Below are 2,130 nucleotides of genomic sequence, written 5' to 3'. Positions count from 1 at the left end.
CCCCCCGTTTCCGATTCTCCCCACCTCTCCTCCCTCTTCCAGCCCAATTTATCTCCCACCCGGCGAGCTCCCTGCCAACCCAGAGTTTATGCAGACAACCGCAAAAGAACTGGTGCCAGCCTCAAATGGGCTTCTCCCCTGGCACCCTGACATTCAATTACAAGCAACAGGCAGACAGAGCCATGCTAAAACAACAAATAAAAAAAAAAAAAGAAATAACTTTTCAACCCCCTTTCCCTAAGTTTTTTCGACCTGACGAGGCGGGATCAGGCTCCTTTAAAACACAGCAAGGTTTTGCTCCCAACTCCCATTTGCTCGCTGGGATTCCCAGCCATCAAGGGAGAGCTGAAAGGCTGCAATTTGACAGCTCTTCTGGGCCAAAAAATAGTAATAATTACAAAAAAAAAATTAAAAAAAAAAAAAGAGGATTTAGTATCAGCCTTCAGAATCACTTTGCCTCCCTCCTTGCTGTGACCAAGGGATGCCACCACAGACACCAATACTCCCCATCCCTAAATCCCCATCCTCAAAATCCTTCTGGGGGAGCTGGGAGCTTCTCCTCCTCCCTGAGCTTCATCCTCCCTCTTCCAGCCCAATTTATCTCCCACCCGGCGAGCTCCCTGCCAACCCAGAGTTTATGCAGACAACCGCAAAAGAACTGGTGCCAGCCTCAAATGGGCTTCTCCCCTGGCACCCTGACATTCAATTACAAGCAACAGGCAGACAGAGCCATGCTAAAACAACAAATAAAAAAAAAAAAAGAAATAACTTTTCAACCCCCTTTCCCTAAGTTTTTTCGACCTGACGAGGCGGGATCAGGCTCCTTTAAAACACAGCAAGGTTTTGCTCCCAACTCCCATTTGCTCGCTGGGATTCCCAGCCATCAAGGGAGAGGCTGGATCCCAACCTTAAATCCCTCCAAATTCACCCAGGGGGGGTGGAGAAGGGGCGGGGAGGAGCGTTTCCAAGCCTGGTTTTCCTGGCTTTCCAAGGGAACAGAGCAGCAAAAGCCTGCACCCCTCCAAAGAGTTTCCTGCCAGACTTTTCAAACCCTACTTTCTGCAGGCTCAGATAAATGACATCTTAATTCACCCGGGGGGGGATCAGAAGGCACAAGAAACACGCAAACAGCCCCAAAAAGCAAAATGCATCCCGGCGTGACAAAGGCAGGAGATGTTTCCCCTGAGAAAGGTTGGGTTTTTTTTAAAGATACATAGATAAATAAATAAATAAAAATCTGCAGTCTGCACTGCAAAAGTCCACTTACCAGTTGGTTTGAGAAAATCCATCGGGTATCTGGAGTAGGGCGGAGGGGGAGACTCTGGAATTGGAAAAGGAGAGAGGAAAAATAAAGGCAGAGCCATGAGAAATGGGAAAGAAGAAAAAAAAAAGAAAGAAAAGAAAAGGAAGGGGAAAAAAAAAGAAGGGGGGAGAAGGAAGGGGGGAGAAGGAAGGGGGGAGAAGGAAGGGGGGAGAAGGAAGGGGGGAGAAGGAAGGGGGGAGAAGGAAGGGGGGAGAAGGAAGGGGGGAGAAGGAAGGGGGGAGAGGAAAAAAGAGAAATGGAAAAGAAAGGAAAAGAAAGGAAGAAAAAAAGAAAGGAAGAAAAAAAGAAAGGAAGAAAAAAAGAAAGGAAGAAAAAAAGAAAGGAAGAAAAAAAGAAAGGAAGAAAAAAAGAAAGGAAGAAAAAAAGAAAGGAAGAAAAAAAGAAAGGAAGAAAAAAAGAAAGGAAGAAAGGAAGAAAAAGAAAAGAAAGGAAAAAAAATGAAAGAAAAAAAAGAGAGGACAAAAAATAAAGAAAGGAAAAAAAAAAGAAAAAAGGAAGAAAAAAGAAAGGAAAAAAAAAAAAGATAGGAACTTATGATAACAGTGGCATTCTTTTAGCAAAACTGTTTGTCTTAGCTCTGGGGGTTGGAGGCAGGGCAGCGAGGCGGTGATTGCCTTGATATTTAGCTGTCAGATAAACAAAAGGGGCCGTCTGGCGCCAGTCTCCCTGCTATCTGCCGCTCGGGCTGTCTGATCGGGGCCTCCTTGGCTCGGCGGAGCCGCGGAACGGCGGGGCCGGGGCCGGCAGCGCCAGGCGGCCCCTAATCCCCCGGCACCGGCGGGGAGGCAGAGGCGGGGGGGGAGGAT

At 47.2% G+C, this 2,130-nt stretch overlaps 1 protein-coding gene across 1 annotated transcript in view; it reads right to left on the bottom strand.

Moving 5' to 3' along the window:
- The window catches only part of SMAD7 (SMAD family member 7), a 48,560-nt gene that overhangs the window by 45,755 nt on the left and 675 nt on the right, over positions 1 to 2,130 (bottom strand). The window contains exon 2 of the mRNA XM_014960789.1: positions 1,268 to 1,415. Within this exon, the coding sequence (XP_014816275.1) occupies positions 1,268 to 1,415 (148 nt within the window). The remainder of the gene's footprint in view (positions 1 to 1,267; positions 1,416 to 2,130) is intronic.

Source organism: Calidris pugnax, unplaced genomic scaffold (assembly GCF_001431845.1).
Source record: "Calidris pugnax isolate Ruff unplaced genomic scaffold, ASM143184v1 scaffold150, whole genome shotgun sequence".
NCBI classification, from domain to species: domain Eukaryota; kingdom Metazoa; phylum Chordata; class Aves; order Charadriiformes; family Scolopacidae; genus Calidris; species Calidris pugnax.
This window is presented reverse-complemented; position numbering and strand designations above follow the sequence as displayed.